This window comes from Coccinella septempunctata, chromosome 8, assembly GCF_907165205.1.
Source record: "Coccinella septempunctata chromosome 8, icCocSept1.1, whole genome shotgun sequence".
NCBI classification, from domain to species: Eukaryota; Metazoa; Arthropoda; class Insecta; order Coleoptera; family Coccinellidae; genus Coccinella; species Coccinella septempunctata.
The window spans coordinates 15,280,787-15,301,763 of record NC_058196.1 but is presented as its reverse complement, the minus strand read 5'-3'; the positions used below and the strand labels follow the sequence as shown (position 1 = coordinate 15,301,763).

At 40.9% G+C, this 20,977-nt stretch overlaps 2 protein-coding genes across 2 annotated transcripts; both read right to left on the bottom strand.

The window, feature by feature from the left end:
- Positions 1 to 5,263: 5,263 nt before the first annotated feature.
- LOC123318880 lies at positions 5,264 to 13,485 on the bottom strand. The gene is made up of 9 exons (XM_044905651.1): positions 12,946 to 13,485; positions 8,025 to 8,101; positions 7,871 to 7,972; positions 7,383 to 7,709; positions 6,867 to 7,270; positions 6,647 to 6,798; positions 6,336 to 6,543; positions 5,741 to 6,266; positions 5,264 to 5,680 (listed from the first exon to the last, which is right to left on the bottom strand). Exons 1-8 carry the CDS (start codon positions 13,239 to 13,241, stop codon positions 5,805 to 5,807), a joined length of 2,028 nt encoding a protein of 675 aa, XP_044761586.1. The 5' UTR covers positions 13,242 to 13,485; the 3' UTR covers positions 5,264 to 5,680; positions 5,741 to 5,804.
- An 860-nt stretch (positions 13,486 to 14,345) lies between these two features.
- Positions 14,346 to 15,144, bottom strand: LOC123318881 (cyclin-dependent kinase 4 homolog). The gene is made up of 2 exons (XM_044905652.1): positions 14,494 to 15,144; positions 14,346 to 14,449 (listed from the first exon to the last, which is right to left on the bottom strand). The coding sequence occupies exons 1-2, from the start codon at positions 15,142 to 15,144 to the stop codon at positions 14,384 to 14,386; spliced, it is 717 nt and encodes a 238-aa protein (XP_044761587.1). The 3' UTR covers positions 14,346 to 14,383.
- Between the last annotated feature and the right edge of the window lie 5,833 nt (positions 15,145 to 20,977).

Here is a 20,977-nt window from a genome sequence, read left to right as displayed (position 1 = left end):
CAGTGGAGCATTGACGTGGCGAGTGACTTTGGCTCGCTGACACTCTATACAGCTGCGGGACCATTTTCTGCAGTCTGCGTTGATTGAAGGCCATACGAAACGTTGTTTGACCATTTTGATGGATGCATTCACTCCGGGATGTGCCAGTCTGTGAATGGTATCGAAGGCTGCTCTGCGGAATGATTTGGTGAGAAATGGACGTGCCTGAGGTGTGGATGTATCACAGTACACAGCGATTTCTGACCCATGTGGTTTCATCTTCCGTAGCAGCAATCCTGTGTCACCTTGAAGATATCTCTGCAGTTCGTCGTCATCTTCTTGCGATGTGGCCAATGCTGCATAGTCCAAGATGGGAGTCACTTCGTCCACTCTTGAAAGGGCATCAGCGACGACATTCTGCAATCCTGGTACGTAGCGTATGTCGGTGGAGAATTGCGATATATAATCCAGATGGCGGAACTGTCTGGGCGAGCACTTCTCTGGCTTCTGCTTGAAGGCATACGTCAATGGCTTGTGATCCGTGAAAATGGTAAAGTTTCGGGCCTCTACCATGTGTCTGAAGTGTTTGATGGCTAGGTAGATGGCTAGCAGTTCACGGTCGTATGCTCCATAACGAGTCTCTGGTGGTGACAGTTTCTTGGAGAAGAATGCCAGTGGTTGCCATTCGCTGTTGACCAACTGTTGCAGAGTAGCTCCTACTGCAGTGTCTGACGCGTCGGTTACTAAGGCTAGAGGAGCGGCGTCCTTGGGATGCGCAAGCAAGGTGGCTGAAGCTAGCATCTTCTTCCCTTCTTCAAAGGCTGCAGTGGCTTCTGGGGTCCATGATATCTTCGCCTTTCCTTTCAGTTTTGGCACAAGCAGGTCGTGGAGAGGTGCAAGTGTCTGTGATGCTCGGGGTATGAAACGACGATAGAAGTTTATCATACCCAGGAATCTTCGAAGGTCTTTGGCGGTTGTTGGTTGACTGTACCCCAGTATGTCTTGGATTCTGTCTGGCAGTGGTCTTGTTCCATCGGTAGAGACGAGGTAACCAAGGAACTTCACTTCAGGTTGTCCAAAGATACACTTGGCTGGGTTGAGGATGATAGAGTAGTTGCGGAACCTCTCGAAGATGATCCGCAGATGTTCCATGTGTTCTTCTTCCGACGATGAGGCGATCAGTACGTCATCAATGTAACTGAAGCAGAAGTCCAGTCCTTGTAGAACCTCATCGATGAATCTTTGGAAAGTTTGTGCTGCGTTCCGTAGTCCAAACGTCATGACTGGGAACTCGAACAATCCAAATGGCGTCGTGATGGCGGTCTTGGGAACATCTTCTTCGGCCAAGGGAATCTGGTTGTATGCCCTCACTAGATCGAGGGTTGAGAAAATTTTCTTCCCCTGGAGGATGTGGGCGTAGTCCTGGATATGTCTCACGGGATACTGATCGGGGACAGTCCGGGCGTTTAGGGCACGGTAGTCTCCACACGGTCTCCATTCTTCAGAACCCTTCTTTGGTGCGAGATGCAGTGGGGATGACCATGGACTCTTAGATGGACGGGCGATTCCTAGTCGTAGCATGGCTTCGAACTCCTTTTTGGCTGCCTTGTACTTATCTGGTGCCAAACGTCGTGGTCTCGAAGCTACTGGTGGTCCGGGCATCGTCTTGATGTGATGCCTCGTGTTGTGCCTGATGCGTCCTGGGGCTCCTGCAGGTCTGGTGATCTCTGGAAAATGCGTTAGTAGATCATGATACCTGGAGGATCCGTTGACAGTCTTGACTTCTGGGATGGAGCACTCAGCCACTTCTCCTTGGGTAGTGAGTTGGGTGGTTCCGTCCAAAAGTCTTCGGTTCCTCACGTCCACTAGCAGGTTGTAGAAACTCAAGAAGTCGACGCCGATGATGGGTTTTGATACGTCTGCTATGACGAACCTCCATGTGAAATCTCGGCGTAGTCCTAGGTTCAGCGTGAGGGTGGTTGTACCATACGTGGCGATGGGTGTCCCATTGGCTGCTGCAAGGACGTAGTCGGACTTCTCTCGTCTGCCAGTGAGTGCGCTGCGTGGGAAGACGCACAGGTCTGCTCCAGTGTCAACCAGGAACTGCAACTTGGAGTCCTGATCCGTGATGAACAAGCGGCGCGTCGTTGGGCTGGGATCACTGGCCGCTTCTAGTGAAGGCCCCCGTCGTTTCCCGAGGTGTAGTTGCAGGGCTGCACGCACTTCGTGGACCTGGCTCCGAATCTCGTATGGTACCAGCACTTTCCATCAGTTGACGATCGTCTGCGACTCTGGCTTCTTCGACGGTCGTGGGAACGGCTTCGGCTACCATCTCTCCTGGGTCGGTGGTGTGCTGCTAGCTCTGCTCGCAGGGTTGCTATCTCCAGGTTCAGTCCCAAGAACATCTGCTCCAGCTTCCTATCGATGATGGCCTCTATGTTGGTTGTCTCTGCTATCTGGTGGACGATAGGTCGGGAGGCTTCCATTATATGGTCTGCATGGGTTGCCAAGTCTTCGAGATTTGTGTCCTTGATGATGGCCAATGACACCTGGACACATTTGGGTAGCCGGCTCATCCACAAGGATTTCATCAGGGCATCTGGGACGGTTCGATCTGCGAGTCCCTGTAAATGTCGAAGGAATTGTGATGGCTTACGATCTCCCAATTCCTCTCGTTCCAGTAGGCGGCGGGTCTTCTCTTCTTGGGAGGCACTCAGACGTCGCACCAGCTCCATCTTCAATTTCTCGTAGGCCCCGTCGGTAGGTGGGTTCATTATGATGTCCTTCACCTCGGCGGCAAATTTTGCTGGCAGGGCTCCTACGATGTAGCCAAACTTAGTCCGGTCTTGTGTCACTCCGGAGCAAAGAAAACTTCCTTCAGCCATGGCAAACCATAATTCGGGATCGGCGGCTACAAACTCTGGCATCCGAACGGCGACTCTTGAGACCTGGGCTGCTTGTTGTTCCATTTTTCTTCGGGGCTTCTTTTCGATCACGTCGGGGTCACCAATTTGTGGGTTGAATAGTCTGTTGAGCTGGAACTATCGTTAGTATTTTCAGGGAAAAGGGAAGTGAAATAAAATATTCCCACAGAATATCACAGTTTTTATTCAACCCAACTTTTATGAGGGTTGCCCTGAAGAGTAAAATGTGTGCAATGTCGTTTTAACAAAAACGAATTTGTTTCGCCCTAATGTGCGGTCACTGTTGACGTCCGGAATGCAGGCTCGGGATGCAAGTCAAGTGTCGCCCTGATAATTGTTAACAGATGTGTTGGGACCGCACGTCTTCGAGTAGCTGGAGTGGTTTTAAGAAAAACCTTTTTGTGTGCAGGCTTGGAATGCGGAAGCGATATGCGTAATTTTCAGAGCTGGTGTTCGTCTGTCTCGATCGCTGAATGTGAATGTGAATGAATTTTGCTTTCCATATGGGTTCTTTTTATACCATTTTCGGCACATTTTCTCTGCACCAATGAAATTGTACGACGAAGGAGGAGTGGTTTCCTATGTTTCTCCGTTTTGATTTTCTCGACGAATTTGTTGTAGGAATTCGGCATGTGAATTTATTTTCGAGGAAATTGTCACATTTCCTACAGCTGTATTCGATAGTACTTATCTTCTCTATGGTTGGAATGGTAGTTCCAATGCGCACGCAGAAACGTCAGCGTCAGTCATTTCGGCGCAGGTCTCCGCCATCTTGTCAAAGAACTTTGTTCAGCGTTCCGTGGATAAATGGTGTATAACAGTGGAAAATCCTCCCTCTCTATGTGGAAATTCATCTTCATCGCTGGTCGGAAGCGTGCCATGCTTCATCCCTCCGGTGAGTACCTAATTTAACTGTGTTTGGCGGGTGTTTGAATTCCATCGTGGTTTTGTAGGTTACCCAGGATTCGTGGAAGCTGCAACAGGTGGAAAACCTCCGGTACGTGGGGCGCAATGGACCGGTTCACCCCTTCCGACCTGGCTATACGGACGTTGGGACTCTCGGAGCCGGCATGAGACTTGCAGGTGGGTAATTTCTAACAATAAACTCTCCAATCTTCATCGTTCCTCGTGGTCAACTTTTCTTCTTGGAACGGTTTTTCTCTGTATTCTGTTTTCAGGTAGACGGTGTTTTCTTCAGGTAAACAGTGTTAAATTGACGGTACAATAATTTCGATTCGGTTCAGGACAGAAATTGGTTAGATCTATTGGATTAATAGACGGATATACTCAGTTGTAATGTGAAACAGTATCCTTTATTAGTATTCCTTACATAAATAACAGATTTTTCGGACAGTTTTAACAGGTTTGATTTATAATTGCATGTTGAACGGATGAAAATCTGTAGATACGGTATTTCGGTCAACGGTGGTGCCTGTACGGAATTTGAACGGAATTGTTACGGTGTAATCGGTTATAGCTAAGTTAGTGACGGGCTTCAGTTGTACGTGATTTCTCCTTGCTATTGTCCTTGGCCTCACGGAGTTCTCGACATCTGGAACAGGCACGGAGGGCTAACTCCCTACTGGTTGGCATGCGGAACTTGTTGACGACACTAAAATCCGGGAATACCTCGGAATCGTTCGGTAAGTTCCGTTGACAATCGGTACTTTCAGACAGGCGCGAAGTTTGAATTTTTATCTGGATATAAATCGAGTGTTGATTGTTAATGCTCAATGATAGAGAGCAGATTTTGGATCATAGTCTGACTGTTCAGACTCTTTGTGAATACGACTAATTAGGCACGAATGCTTTTCCTTATTTTGAATAAAAGTATATCAAAATAATATTAGGAAGAGTTATATATAGGAGCATTATCAAATCATATATTCCTTAAAAATATTTTGTCATAAGTCAAAACTTTTAAATTTTAATTTAAGTCGTTGGTGAAGCAAATCAGCGATATGGAATGAAAAGTATACTTCATTCATTTAATCAATATAATAATTTATTTTAAGTTCATTTTGTTTGAAAAAAATACCTAAAATTTCTCATCTTTTTTGGTAATGTCCTTATAATGTCCTGGAATTATTAATGTCTGAATATAATTCAAGACATTTTATGCTGAACCACCACATGATTGATGGTTTTTGAATAATAGTGAAAAAAAGTTCTTTTCAGGTTGTTATGGGCATTGTATGAAGACATGATCTTTACACAATGTTATGGGACAGGGACAGGATTTTGATAATATTGCGGGACAAAGGTATATAATTTGTTATTTCCTGATAGAAAGTACTTATTGTATGAAAAATACATCTTTTAGCGAAATTCCGTACAAGAATTCAATAAATAAAAACGAATATCACTAGAGAATTTTATTGAAACATTTTAAATCCGAAGTTTCGATTACAACTCATAAGAAGAAACTTCAAAGAAACTTATGAGTGATTTTTGAACCAACACAAAATCTAACAAATGAGTTCACATGCTTATGTTATAATCTAATTCTATGTTATATAAGCTAATTAAAATACATGTATCTATATTTACAAGTGAGTAATATCAGCAAAAACAAGAATATTATACCATCACCTTATAAAACATCCACCACTTGAACTTAAAATAAATATGCATGCATCTAAATATATACAAAAGAATAAAAAACCAGTCAACCCGTTTACTTTCTTTTCTTTGATGAAAAGAATTCTTGTTTCTCTAGTTTCCTTTTAGGACATACTTTATCCCCTTTTGCCATCACCATAATTTTAGCCACACACCTTCATAGTATTGAAAACACTTTTTTAATCTATATGTACATATTGTAAAAGTAAATTTACCTATCAAATTCGTCATCATCCAGAGATCTCAAATAGTTGTTCACAGTTTCAAGTTTCGCCTCTCTTATTGCTTTTTTATCCAACATATTTCCATTGTCCATTTCTTTTCCTTTATAAAGTCCTGAATTTCTTCACTATTAGCTTCTTTGATCACTGAAGGTTTTTCCAAAGACAGCTGTATGGCAACATCACCTAAAACAGAATCACTTCCCGACCTTTGCTCATGCAAACACACTAGATGTATGTGTTTACACATGTTAGTTTTTATGGCAAACTCAGGACATTCACATCTATATCGATGAATGCAAACTTTACAAATTTTACAGAATAATGTTCGGCATTCTATCTCACACAATTCATGATATACTACCTTGTAAAACTTATCACCTGTTGAAGATTTTACCAGAAACTCTCCAAATCCCACATCCAAAACTTCTGTTTTTTTCTCTGAATGTAATATTTCCGCAGCTTTATGAGCCCTAACAACAAGCCTGTCTTGATAGTTATTGGAATGCGGTCTTTCCATCTATAAAGAATTTAATGTCTTGAAAACAGAAACAGAAAAAATATCGTATTATTTTTGGAAGAAGTGAACCTTTAATATCCTTTGCCACATTTTGCCATCAACTAAATTTTCAATTTCGTTCAGTAGGAGATCAATTGTTACATTTGCTTTTCTCTTCAACTGGTTGGTTTTCAGGATATTGTTCAGACTTTCCAAGGCCATATTGGTGTTAATGCCTGCATAAAGTCTATAGGAATGAGCCCACATAGCTATCCTTTCTTCACTTTGGTAATAATATCTAAAAAAATAAATATTAAATTCTTATCAAAAGCTGTAGATAGGTAGCAGGGAAATTTTTATTTTGAACTATTTCAGAAACATTGCTAAATTAAAATACATACTTCTTGAGATAATTGAGGAAAACTAATTCTTCAGCATTTTCCAGTTTTTCGAAGTATCTCTGGCTCTTTTCTTTGAATTTCTGAACGTCCATTTCATTCAGTATTTTTTTCATCTCAAACTTCATACTTTTTCTTATTTCTTGATTCCGTATCTGAAAAAAAAAACAGTCTTTTCCCATGGAAAATTATAATTTCATTTTATATAGCAATAAATAAGTACTTTCGATCTGCCTTGGATCACCCAGTTCTTAATGACATGCCAGGTGCACAAGAGCCTTCTTGGTCTATTTCCCATGACTTTTACCCAAGCGTTATAGTATTTTGGGTCATCATCACTCATGAAATATTCTGGATGTATTACATCCACAACTTTCTCACGCAACGCTTGCATGAAAACTTCTTGAGTGATCTGATCCAATCTATTGCTGAGAAAAAAGGCCACTGGAAAACCCATATTCCTGTCATCTTTCACCAGCATTATAGTCAGATCCATTCCCTTCTGATTGGTACAGTGTGTTCCATCCATGCAGATAATTCTTGAAAAATTTTTCAATTTTGTTTCCATCACACTATTCATAAACCCTAAACAAAAGTCACTAGAATTCAATATTGGATGATGTTCACCTGTAACAAAGAGAAATACAGTTGATTATCATTTCAAACTCGTAATTACAATTTCTTTTAGTTAGAATTTTTAATAATAGAAGGAAACATTTCTTTCAGGTATAGGGCACACCTTGCTGTTTAAAAAAGAAGCAGTAGTTTCTTCCATTGTCATTCCATTCCTTCACTTTAAGATTTACAGCTATCATTGTATTCTCATGTTTCTTTTGCAATACATTATGCTTCTTTGACAAATAGGATATATCTTTTCTGTTCAACAAATTCAGCCTTTGTAATTTGTCAGATTTTATATTCCTAGCATCAGAAATAATTCTTTCCACTGTAACACCATCACATAATTTTTTTACAATTTCTTTTTTCTCATGTTTCGATAAATGTTGGTTTCTTATCTCCTCTTCATGACCTACGTGTTTTTTCCAATATCTTGAAAAAGTCTCTCCTACAATATGAAAGATTCAATTATCGGAAAATCACTTGTCATTTCATAGGGCATATCTATAAGATGTCTAAAACTACTAGACATCTTAGGCATATCAGTGGGAGTGTACAGATAAGATATATTCATATCAATGATTCAAAAGAATGTATTTTTAAAATTACCTGTAAGAAGAATCTTAGTCTCGATTCGAGATGGACATACTCCATAGATCTTGATGGAACCACCTGCCTTTTCCATTCGCTTACAACTTTTGCTTTCAAACCCTGCGGCAATATTTACACTTACTAACAGAAATGTGAAACTATTTATATTTACCTTTTGAATTACTCCTGTTACAAACATAAGACTTTAGAATATAATCCTTATATTTTTTTACTCCGTGGACTGCATATATCAGTGGCGGCTCGTGATCTAGTTCACTAGGGGGCTACTTTTAGAATAATAATAAAAATATGAAATTTTGAAACCAGTTTTCCGCAAAATTGTATGCAATTTATAATTCTTTTTGAAACATACCTGTTCTTATCTGCTTGCTCGTTGTGCTTAATAATATTATTCCGGTATTCTAATTGAGCAGCGATATTAGTCGTAACCAGAAAAGCTAATTCTATCGAACAATTTACATGCTTGGCAAATAGCTCATGCTTCTTAATTTTTTCATTAAGGTGCTTCAAATCTCTAAATCCTGCCCTTGCCCATACGTTATCAATAAATTGTTATACACTTGTCTTGAGAATCGTCTTGCTTAAGAAGTTTTATCTGCCTGGGTTGAATTTAAATCGGGAGTCGGTCTACCCAGCAGTTGAATACGGCTTTTTTCCGCCAGCGAAAGCCTCGCGAAATCAGTTTTTAAAATATTTTGAACACTATTGTCCGCCGTTATTTCAAAACGTAAACAAATACGAACGCAAACTAGGTTGTCTATACCACAGAACACAAATATAAGAGAAGTGAAACCTAGGCGCTAATCCTAGGCAACACACAACTCCTCAAAGCCGCCATCTTTTTGCATTGACAGTTTACCAGAAAGGCGGGAATCTTAAATAATTTTAGAGCGGGAAATTTGAATGTATGTAGCTGCCTGCCATTTCATATTACAATTTCTGGCTAACCATATTTATTCATCTTCAATGTTAATTTATGCATAATTTACGAATTTTTGAATTATTGCAAGTAATCAACATTGATGATGAACAAACCTCAATACTGGAATTAGGGGTTGGAAAAAAATACAAAATTGCTTTTAAAAATTTATTGACAACTATGAAAATTTGCTTTTCGCAGTTTATTGCCATTCTCATATGGAATGAATAAAAGAAAATGTGTGCTCAATAGAACTATATTAGTTTGTAGAAAAAAAATTTAATATAAATGGAAACAAAAATATTTACTTCAAAAAAACTGAAAATCTACAGTAAAGAAATTAAAATTTAACAAAATAAAAATCAGGTACAGGTTTTCTTCTTAATCCTAATGTAGATTAATAAATGATAACAAGGAATAAAATACCATTCTGATAAAAAAAAAACATTCTAAAAATAGTTATTAATAAACAATAAATAAAAAATATATTCTTATAAATAATAAATACATAAATTATCACGTCTGTATCACAGCAATCTCCAATCGGGCATTGTCCAGTCAGTCATCAAGAGTTCTTGAAAAAAAAAAGCAGTATCAGAATTCTTATGGAAAAAAAAACACTATTGGACTATACACAAAAAAAGTTGATCAAATTATTAATACTTTAAATTTCGAACATCAGGATAAACAAACTTTTTTTGAAGGAATGTGACTACCTGAAAAAATTTTTTGTTTTTTATAATGGCCAGTACTAATGAATTTATTATGATGATTTTTTTCTCGGATGTATTTGAAAATGGTTAATTTAAAGCAAGTTTTTACTATTTCTTTAGTGACATCATGCGTACTACAAAATTTGAATTCTTCACTTTCGCTAGTGAATGATTCGGTGAATTTATCTTCTAGTCGACTTATATGACGATAATGATCCAAAAATGAATATAATTTGTTATGTAAAATATCAACTAATTTGATCAACTTTTCATGTGCATAGTTTAATCTAGTTTTTTCATCATATTCTTTAAACGACACATATAAATGTTCATTAGACAATTCTTTTGAAACTAAATTTGTTTTACAATTATCACAATTTTCAATATCCAATTTCTTCAAAATGTATCCAGCTACGTGAGGAGTGGCATAATTCACCTCGGTGATATCATCTGCATCATCAGTGATATCAGGAAACCAAGTGATATCATCACCTTCAATTTCATAATTGTCAATAGCAAACTTTTGAATAAAATCCCCAAAATTACCTAAAGCTTGACAAAAATCGTTTTCACAATTATAAGATTTTGAAAAAGGTGAACTGAAATTATTAACAACGATAGTTTTAAGGGCTGCAACAAACTGTACTGAAGTAGGGTTGGTGTTAAAAAAACCGTGCTGCCTTATTTGTCCAAAAAAATTTTCCAAAGGGTCTTGATTAAGATTTCTTAAATTTAAAAATTGCAGCCCTTCTGCATGCAAATACTTCCACAGAGCCATAACTGACTTTATGGTAGTTTGCCATCCCTCAACAAATTTAAAATTATTTCTAATATTCCCATTTTCTAAAAGTTTCCAATTTTTAATGTGAGGCAACATATCAGACCAAAATTCTAAATGAGGTGATTTTTCAGATAATGCAGACCGATATTTTTTTCCTTCGAAATTATGGAATTGAGAACTGTTTAGTGAATCAAATAAATTATCAATAATATGACAAAATTCTGCTGTTCCTAACGTAGAAGAATCCATCTCACCACTTGCATGAAAAGTTTCAATGGCTGCTGCCATTGTGTGGCTAAGTTGTCGTGCAGCTACACTCACTTTCATTTTCATGTAAGTGTCATTGAAATTGAAATGATTCTCATTTAATTTACAAAATACTTTATATGTCCGTTTAACTTTATCAAGATGGAAAGCTTGCTTGATGTCATCCATACTTGCAAACTTTCCATTTGCAAATTCTATCCTACATTTAATCAACGCGTTTCTTGTATTTTTTAGCAAGTGGGGAACATCAAAGATGGTAAAAATAGGTCTTCCATCAACCACAAAATGATAGGGAGAAGGCCTATCATCTGTGTTCTCCTTGACCAAAGAACTGATGGCAGTTCTGTTAGTGGTGCCCTGGTCGCAAACAGTGGCACAAATTTTGATTCCCACCTTGCTAAGTTCTTTTATGACATAAATAATTAAATATTTCAGATCAGATGACTTTATGGTATCTTTCGTGAAAAAATAAGCAACTGGAAATTTGAAATTGCTTTTGATACCCCGGATCATGAATACCAGAGCATGATTGGCTAGTTCTGATGTTCTGCCTAGCGGGCCCAGATCTACAACACCCGAAATTCTCTGCTTATAACTCTCATAAGATAATCCACTACTAAGAGATACTTCATCAAAAATAAGAGCACAATAGCAATCAAGCTCATCCATCTCCTCTGTCTGTAATTTCAAATATTCAAAAACAGGCTGTATGATGCCACATTCAAAAGGAATTTTTGATAAAAGTGATTTAAGTGTCCTAGGAGAAGGCAACTGAAAAAATGAAGACATATATCTATATAACCTAGGACTCTTTTTATAAAGTGAAAGTGCAAAGGCTTTATCTTTAAATGACCATCTTCGACCTGAGGGCGGTTTGTTGACATTTCTCAGTTGGGAGTTGAAAAAATCTTGTGTGAATTCATTCAAATTATTTTCAATGAACTCAAACCTGCCCTCTGAATATAATCGTTTCAAAGAATTTAACTGACTCTTCTGATTTTCTAATAAATTTTTCAATTTGGACAATCTGGAACGAAGATTTCTATTCACTTGATGCATTGTGGCTTCTTTTTGATGAAATTTGTCATTAGTTAGTAAGGACCCTTCTGAGTTATCATTCAAGAAAGCATATTTATCTTGCTTGTCAGAATTTGCACTACAGCTTGAAGAAGATCCAGGGTGGTCAAAATCAATTTTTTCTGAGCGAGATTGAGGTTCAGCAGTATCTTGATTCATCAATTCTATGCAAATATCAGATGATACATTTTCGGGTGAAATATGAGATTCTAAATTTGAGGGAGAAGTTTCTGAGAAGGTATTAGAAGTCTTGGATTTTAAACTGTCATGATTATTAATATTGAAGGTGGCATTTGGGTTTGTTTCCTCATGAAGTAGTGGAATTTGGATGTTCGAATCACACAGAGAACTAGCATAGCAGTGATCGTCAAGAAGAGTCTTTCGGGAAAAAAATTTAGGGACAGCTTGATGATTCAGACGAGAAGGTTCATTAGGGTTGCAGAAGTCTGATGGTGAAAAATGATCACTGCATACATAATAATTAGACACACTTTTTGTTGAATCTATACAGCAAACTTGCTTCCAAGCAGCTGCTCGAGAAGTATCCCTTGGAAATCTGAAAAATTTCTTCTGCTTAAAACCTACAGGAACATGGGAATAAAAAGAATTTACACATGAGGGAAATTTGCAAGAATAGCTTTTGAATCCAGATACTGCTGATGTTCCTGACATTTTAAATGTAGAATAGAATGAATATGATGAAAAAACAATAAACAAAAAAGGTTGTACTCACCCTATCACATATATAAATAAAAATAAATTATTTCACTGTATCCAGTGTAACCTGCAAAACTTACCTGAATGAACTTAAATGTCAATTGTCAACTTCATAGCAGTTGATTCGGATTCAATCGGCAATCTTCGGTTGATATCGTTTTTTAAGGTAGCCATGTTTTTGCATTGACAGCATTGATCACAGAATACGAAGTTTCACCCCCCTGGTCTATACGCTAGCCGGCAGCGGCTAGAATGAACCTGTAGGGGCGACTTTTATCGTAGCCCTTTTACTCCTTGAAACGACCGACACGAAGAGTTGCGGCTGGAGCCGAATGACTGTCCGAATGCAAGAATTCGGGGCTATACGATTCATCGCCCATGCAGGGACGAACTGCTAGATTATGATTGAAATAAACAAAACTGCAGGAGTCGCATGAAAGTTTTACATTAATAAATTATATAAATAACCGTGGAAAGTAATATTTTCATTGAAAATCGTATGGGAAGGTAAATAGCATAGAAGGATTGATTTCTTGTGACTTCTTGTATGGGGGGCTGTAGCCCTATAGCCCTCACAGACCAGCCGCCACTGGCATATATTCTTTCTAGTTTCTCTGTCTCAAACCAATGTTCATAATTTTCTGAACTAGGGAAGTGATGTGTCTCAAACTCCACTTTAACATCATGCTCCAATGCTAAATGATTTTCTAATTTTTTATATGTCCCACAGTTCATCTCATTTGTTTTACAGAGTGGGCAAACAATATGAGACTTCGAAGTCGTAGTGGAGTTCACTTCGTGAATATTTCGCAAATGCCTATTCCTCGATGAAATGGTAGAAAACTCTGCACCACAAAGTGAGCAAACTCTCTCCTGGTTTCCCAAATCTTCCATATTACCTGGAATTCTCAAACCAACAACTCACAGAAAACACCCTTGATTTGCAACAACTTTCTCAGTTGCAGATTCAATAGGTACTAAAACCAAAGCTCTGCTAAAACTTCCCCTGCTCCACTTTCACAGACACTTTGCCGCGAAATTGAAATTTGGCGCCAAACGATCTCTCTGTCAATAATACCGATTGTCAACGGAACTTACCGAACGATTCCGAGGTATTCCCGGATTTTAGTGTCGTCTGGAACTTGTTCGATTTCTTCCGGGGCGGTTCGGATTGGGTGGATGCGCTGGGGATATCACATTGGACGGCAGCCTCGCGTTGACGGTGATGAGACTGACAAGTACAATTTCTGGTTAATGTACCTAGCAGGCCGCAACTGCTGCAGAAGAGAATCGGGGTACCGGTGCAGTGTGCTCGACTGTGCTCCCCTTGGCCACATCTCCAACACATATTAGGGCGAAGCTCTAAGTAGACATTGGGCCCCATTGTGCCAACTGTACGTACTCTGGCTGGAATCTTGGTTGTTATTTGAGCTGGACGGTTGTTGTGTCGATGGACGTCATGTTGACGATTATCCGGTTGTTTGGAAATCTTCCCCTTGTTTATGAAATAACGTTTATCTTGCTTATTTCTCTTTTCAGCTGGAATGTCTATTTCCATTGCATTCTGCCTCTGAGTCGGAACAGCCGCCTGTTGTAGTTCCTGCTTCCTGGGTGATGATGTGGAACGGTCAGTGACCGCGGAAGAGGTGTTTGGTTTGGGGCGACCAAATGCTTTGAGTGCCCCCAACGGCAACGGCACAGGACGGGGAGGAGATTCCGGTTCCTGGTCTTTTAATGGCTCGACAAGACCCAGCTCCTCGTCCAGTTGTTCCAGAAAGTCTGAGTCGCTCATGTTGCAGCCGTCAGACGGTATTCTGAAAAGAGGTAAGATCATTATTACCTGGTATTTTCATTTCTATACGGTGAACACACGGTTTGACTGGCGCAAATTTCTCTTTTTTTTTTTTTCAGGAAGATAATTCTTACGGTTTCAATCCACTGGCACCCAGAGACGGTGGGCAGTGCCGGAGGGAAACCTGAGCTTCAGCTGGAGCCGGCGTCTGCCCTTGACGGTGGTTGGTATCAGGGCGATGACCTCAGTCCGAAGACTGGGTGACCACAGACGGGGGTTCGGTTGAGCCTGGATTTTGGATGCTAGTCTTGACGGCAAAATCAGTGTCTTACCTGGTGCTGGCGGTTCCTGTGGGACGGGAGACAGTTGGGGTGGTGGCGTTAACGGAGCAATTGGTGGAAGCGGTGCTGGTCTCAGTGTGGACACCGGTATCAGTGGGGGTGGCTGAGCTACGGTTTCAACTAACAGGACGGTATCGGTTCCAGGCCACTCCCACTGTGCAGCAGGTCTCCGGTGGGACGGGTTATCCTGGAGCAAACCTTCGATATACCATCGGACGGGGAATCTCAACCGCTCCATCTCCGCACGGTATTTGTCGTCCAGGGATGAGGCCCAATGCTGTTCCTCCTCACCCTGACGGCACGGTAGGCCGGTCGCCACCTCTACGGCCACTAACCCCAACGCCCACAGGTCGACGGACGTGTCATACGGCTCTAGCCTGCGCTGTTCCGGTGCCCAGTACACCATGGTTCCTGCTGGCACGGTGAGCAGGGGTCGGGTGGTGGTAAGTGTTTCGGCCAACCCAAAATCTGCCAGCAGGAATCGGCACCGGCGGCGTAGGATATTGGCTGGCTTGATGTCTCGGTGTACTATTTGCCGACGATGACACTCCGTCACGGCTGCTGCTAACTGCCGCATCACGCGGAAGAACCGAGACGGCTGGTTCCTCGGCCCTTCTCGACGCAGGAAGGCATTTAGGTCCTCGTCGCACAGAGGCATTACCATAAAAAGGTAGTCTCCCTCTATGATGGCCTCTTGCAGGGGTATTATATTTGTATGTTCTAGGGACCTGAGTATGTCGACTTCCTGGATGGCGTGGTGAGTCAACATAGTCCTTTTCACCGCCACTGCTTGGCCGTGTCGTTGGCCTCTATAGACACGCCCAAAGCTGCCTTCTCCCAAGATCTCCCCCAGGTGTAAATGTTCCATCTGAAACATGTTAACTAGACACCTTTTGTCTTACGGAACACTGGTTCTGGTTGGTTGAGCAACTACAGTTATTCAGATAAACAGGTAAACGGAAAATAATGATATAATCGGTAACGGAAAAATTATATACATATGTATATTCGGTAACGGAAAAATAATATATATTCGGTAACAAAAAAAACTATAACGGGTTCCCTCCTTTCAGAGGTTATTTCTAAAGAACGGTTAACGGATCATGACAATAATATATACTATGCATGAAATGGTTTTAAATCTTTAATGTGTATGTTAGTGATTTTTCTACCCTCTGTATCTTTCAGGTCATAGACGACAGGTGAAACAACTTTAACGACGGTAAACGGTCTGGAAAACTTCGGAGCCAGCTTGTCGGCGAAACTGTCAACGGCCGAGGATAAAGGACGGTCCCGGCGTAGAACTTTATCTCCCACATGGTATCGGAATTCTCTTCGTCGAAGATTGTAGTGGTGAGCCTGTTGCTGGAAGGCACGGTACAGTTTAGTACGGACGAACTCATAAGCCTCCTGGAGATGTTTGATCTGTTGAGTACGGTAAGCCATGTCTCTATTTTCTTCTCTTGTACGGTTGGATTCTCCGTTCATTTCGTTATTGTGGGGGTTTGTCGAATAAATCGCCCTCGGGACTTCTAGTTCCCTTCCATAATTTAAAAATGCCGGTGTAAATCCAGTAGACTCCTGTTTAGCGGTATTGATGGCAAACGTTAACTCTCCTATCTTTTCATCCCAGGTGCGTTGATCGGCTTCACAAAACTGTGCTATCATGGTCTTTAGGGTACGGTTAGCTCTTTCTACAGGGCCGCACTGAGGGGTATACGGTGGTGTGAAACGGTGAGCGATGTTCAGCTCTCGGAGACTGTTCTTGAATAGTCTGCTGTCAAATTGTACTCCGTTGTCGGATATTACTAGTTTTGGGCAACCATATTTCAGGATGACTTGTTCGTAGAGGGCCGAATAAACAGTTTTGGCGGTGGCTTTCCGCAACGGACGACACTCTACCCACTTTGTGAACCGGTCTTGCATTACCACGATGTAGGAGTTTCCCTTTTTTGACCGTGGCAATGGTCCAACTATGTCCGTGGATACTTCTTTGAACGGCGCATCCGCCATTCGGTGTGGTTGCATCTTACCAGGGGTTTTCTGTTGCGAAACTTTGTACTTTTGGCACGATGTGCAGTTCCTCACGTATTCCGCAATGTCTCTAAACATCCCTGGCCAGTAATAATTTCTGGCTATCCGTGCAATCGTCTTAGCAATCCCCATGTGACCTGCTAGTTCTGAGTCGTGGTTTTCCTTCAATACTTCGGTTCGCTGTTCGGTCGGTACACAGAGTTTCCAGGGTTGGCCGGTTCCATCTTCTGTGAAGTCGGATGAGTCCCAGAAATGTCGCAACAGTTTTCCATTTTTAACGGCGTAGTCAGGAAAATTTGCTGGGTCTTTTCCAACCTCCTGTAACTTTTTGTTGTACCATTTGCACTGGGTTGCTTCTATTTCGGCCAGGTATACGGAATCTACGGACGGTAACGGTTTAGGTGATGGCTTGTCTGCAGGTGTATTCAGGGATTTTCTCCGGCCCTGCACCTCAACAGTTTCTTGAATTTTCGGTGTTGGTTTGGCAATCAGTCGACCTTCCAGGTAACAGTCCGCGGTACTGAGGTTAATGGAAAAATTGAACCTTCCTAATACGTCCATTCTTAGAATGAGGTCAACTGGTAAATCAGGCACCAACAAAAATTTTACGTCGGTCAAGGAATAATCAGCCAGGTGAACGGCAGTAGTGTAGAGTTTGGGTGTTGTCGTGGGTTGACCATTTGCAACCACCACGAAACCATTCTCAACATGTTGTCCGGTGATTCTCTTGCTTTCACATTGTCTTGCCACTTTCCGACTCACGAAACTCTTCGTGGCTCCAGTGTCAATTAATGCTTTGTAGTGTTCTCCGGCTATCTTAACTTCGACAAGCGGTCGGTTATCATTCCAGTTGGTCGATGTCATGGGAGTCAGTGTGTTGGGAGATATGGTCGACTCCTTATCCATACCTCCGTCTAGTTTTCCGGACGGCAGGGACAATCTCGTGAGAGAATGTTTTCCCTCTGACATCGAGAACAGAAAATTTTCGGTGGCCTGCGACATTCTCGACGCATGTGGCCATATCCACCACATCGGAAACACTGTGTCTGGAAGGACACTCTCCTCCCTGATGATGATTGGGTCCGGTCAGCGTGGCTATTTTCGGCTCGACGGCGGGGTGGCGGTGTTGAATTTCCGGATCGACCTTCGGACCTGTCTCCAGAAGTCGGACGGTGTGATTCCTGTAGCCGGACTGTTGACTCTCTGGACCTGGGTGGCCTTGGACGGCTTTCCCTCGGCGGAGAAAGTCGTGTCTGATTGGCTTGTGTCGGCGGGACTGGTTCTCTGTGACCGGTTGTTTGGTGAACCTGTTCTACGGTATCCACAGAAAAACTTGCCTGATATCGGTTCAGTTGACGGGGAGTGTACGTCAGGTGAGGTTCCTCCACGAAACCTGGTTTTGAGGGTGGCCGGGTGTACTGGCTCATCTGCCACTGGACCAGTTCAAAAACTTTCCCCTTACGGAGAAGTTCATCATACGTCTTGGTCTCCTGAAAGGCCAAGGCCTGTTGTAAGGGCGGAATCAACCTTTGTCGGATGAGTCGGATCTGCTCCACCTCGGATGGTTTTGTATAGGTGAGCTTCTGGAATAAGTTCTGCATCCGGGTAACATACAGAAGCAACTTTTCCTCAGGACCTTGTGTTCGTCTTTTTATTTCCTCTAACAGATTCTCCTCATAGTTGACAGGCAGAAATGCTTCTTTCAGTTGGTTGCTGAAATCCTCCCAGTCCTCGAAAGTACCTCTCCTGGGAATAAACCAATCCCTCGCATCCTTTCGTAGTAATTCATAAACTGATTCAAAAACTTGTTCCAGGGACACTTTACGGGATTCAGCCAGCCTCTCCACTTCTTCAAGGAATCCGGTCACACTTCCAGTGCCATCAAAGAAAATGTTCCACTTGTGTACAGGGGCAGTCGGTATTGTTGATCGGGACTCCGGTTCTGATCTGGCAGGTGTAGTGACAATTGGTCGGTCAGGACTTATCCACGGTGCAGGTAAGTGTGGAAAAGACACCCTTCGGGTAGAATTAATCCATCTACCCTGTGTCAGACCCTCAGGTGTTGTTGTTCTACAGTCCTGTGACTGCGTGAGAGGTATCGCTGGTAACTGTCGCAGTAACGCTGTACATGTCTGTCTTGTCTCATTCATGACCTGTTCTAATGTTGGATTCCTTACAGGTGTACCAGTACGTGAGACCTCCACTGCTACAGGAGGGTCGACACCATCTCCCAAGTCGATAAGTGATGGCTCTCGGAGCCCTGAAATCCGTTCCGGTTGGATCGGTGACACACCAGGTGAACTGGGCACCTCCACATCTAAGAGAGACCTCTGATGTCGGTTAGATGGCTGCGGCTGTTCACGATTACTCTTCTGACGTAGCTCCTCTAGTGTTTCCAACGCCTTAGCTGTAGTTGCCTTCATTTGTCCAACTAGTTGTAACTGTGTTGTGTCTGCAGTAACAATAAAGTCCAGCCTTCCTTGTATGTGTATTAATCGGGTGTAAATTCGCGAAAATTCGTTAGCCGCATTCTCATGATTGAAGTTCTGAAGGGATTCCACTAAATCGGTGAGTTTATTTTGGCAAATCTCAATCTCCGAGGCGGGGTTCAATGATGTTGGGGGTAATAGAGGTTCATTAGACTGAAGTACTTGTCGTAGTAGACTCCGTTTAGTCATCACAGTACCCGGTATCGATTGTCCTCTCAGTTGTAATTCGTATGTAAGTTCATCACTGAGTAACCGGTTTACATCCATGTTCGACATATTATTTTCAACTAAGTCCGATTCAGAACGCACCAATCTTTCACACTCGGTATGTCTTTCACAATCTGTTTAAGTTCTAAGTCCAACCCGGTGAGTTAATCGTTAGCCAACCTACTCACTTAAGTTCGAAGTGGGTATCGGTGTAACCCCAAAAAAAATAAAGTCTAAGTCCCGGTGTATCAGAAAAAAATCTAAGTTCAAGTCCCGGCGCACTAAAATAATCTAAGTCCCGATGTATCACACTACAAATTTTACAAGTCCAACGTTACTCGAAAAAAAATTTCAATCTGTCCCACTAAAGTCCGAAAATATTCGCGAAATACTGCACACACTCGCAAGTCGTTTCGTATAGTCCGGAAAATTTCCCGAAATTCGAATCGCACCAGAACGCACAGGTTAAATTCCAAACAGTTTTCCAAGTTCAATATCCAGAAAATAAATCGCAATAATCGAATTTCAATTTTCAGAAAAATCAGAAATAATTGGTAAGTTTCAACAGTACAAGTCAAAAGAAAATGACAGCAGGTAGACAAGTTATCAATAGGGTGATAGGTGATTCACTAATATCGATAGGTAAATCAAACCTATTAAATTTTACCAATTGTGACAATAAATTTTCAATGTTCGGAAATGGAGGACTTCCCTACATGTTTGCCAACCTAGAAAAAGGTCTAAAAGGTCTACCATCAGGGAATGATTGCTTTCTAACGAAACCTACTTCATTCTTTCCGCAATGATCAAATATAATTATGAAATTCTATCGAGCTTTCTAGAGTTTACTGTTAAAAAGAAAAAAAGATTTTCATAACCTCGATTGCTGATTGGTTGAAATTTATGTTGGTATCACTACTTCTTGTGACAATCGACATATTTCATTGGAAAATGTCATTTTTACTGATATATATAATATTAATATTGTCTGCTGTACAGCTTACAAAATACAAGAAAACAAGAATGCGTTCAAGCAAAGATTGTGCACATAACCAAAACTTTGCCCATAACCTAACAGATTACTTTTTTCTTCTTGACATTTGCCAACGAAACATGTCAATTGTCACAAGAAGTAGTAATACCAACATAAATTTCAACCAATCAGCAATCGAGGTTATGAAAATATTTTTTTCTTTTTAACAGTAAACTCTAGAAAGCTCGATAGAATTTCATAAATATATTTGATCATTGCGGAAAGAATGAAGTAGGTTTCGTTAGAAAGCAATCATTCCCTGATGGTAGACCTTTTAGACCTTTTTCTAGGTTGGCAAACATGTAGGGAAGTCCTCCATTCACTCACCTTCAATACGAAATTAAAACAGTTCAATTCAATAAATCAGAAATAATAAGAAATCGGAAATAATTTTCACTGATACAAAGGCGCAATAACAGTTCAGTTTTCAATAACTCAATAAAGTAATCGGCAAAAGGAATAATCACAAATTAATTAAATTATTTCCAATAGATTTCAACAATAGGAATGTACGAATTTTTAACAGTTTATAAAGCAAGTAAAATACGATTTTCTTAATTATTTATTTTCCTGCCTTCTTTTGACAATCAATCAAAAAAAATTACAACTATTTTCCCAGACTACTTTTTAAAATACATAAAAATATCATTAACATCAAGTGATCAAAATGAACCATAAAAATGCGTGATCGAAATGGCTTCAACATTCTCCACCAACCGGAATGACTGATTGTC